General features: G+C 32.6%; 1 protein-coding gene across 1 annotated transcript in view; it reads right to left on the bottom strand.

Annotated features, from left to right (window-relative positions):
* The window catches only part of HELRODRAFT_194815 (hypothetical protein), a gene marked incomplete at both ends in the record, with an annotated part of 17,601 nt that extends 17,581 nt beyond the window's left edge, over positions 1 to 20 (bottom strand). The window contains one exon of the mRNA XM_009012255.1: positions 7 to 20. Coding sequence (XP_009010503.1) covers positions 7 to 20 — 14 coding nt within the window. The remainder of the gene's footprint in view (positions 1 to 6) is intronic.
* Between the last annotated feature and the right edge of the window lie 557 nt (positions 21 to 577).

The raw sequence follows: 577 nt of genomic DNA, 5'->3' as shown, positions 1-577 counted from the left end.
TATCACTTTCTTGCTTTCATTTTTTTTATTAATTTTTTTTTGTTCTCAATTTCTTTCTTTATTTTTTTCTCTCTCCTCCCTCTCTCTCTCTCTTATCTAGCTCTGTGAAGACGTCTTATATCTTGTGAAGAACACGATTTGGATATAATCTGTATGCATGATAATCCGAGAAACTTAATAAATAATAAGTCTTCCTTGTTTTCAACGCAATTTAATTTGTTTTCTCACTCTCTTCTCTCTCTCTCTCTCTCTCTCTCTTTTTCTATTTCTCTTTCTCTCTTTCTCTCGCACTTTTACTTTTAGCGTTGTTTTTATTCTATCTTTTTCTTTTTTCCTGGCTTATTATCCTTCTTAGTCTCTCTCTCTCCCCTTCTCTCTCTCACTTTCTCTCTCTCTTTCTTTTTCTCTTATGATGTTTGCGTGGACAAATAATTTCCCATGTGCAAGACATAGACAATTATACAGCATGCATGAATCGTTTGCGGCTTTAATTAAACACACACATTTATTTAATCATTCGTTCTTTAATTTATTTTTCCAATCACTCATTCATTCATTCATTCGTTTATCCGTCCGT

The sequence above is a fragment of the Helobdella robusta genome (assembly GCF_000326865.2).
Source record: "Helobdella robusta unplaced genomic scaffold HELROscaffold_101, whole genome shotgun sequence".
Classification (NCBI taxonomy): domain Eukaryota; kingdom Metazoa; phylum Annelida; class Clitellata; order Rhynchobdellida; family Glossiphoniidae; genus Helobdella; species Helobdella robusta.
Note: the sequence above shows the minus strand (reverse complement) of the source record. Positions and strands in the feature narration are given on the sequence as shown.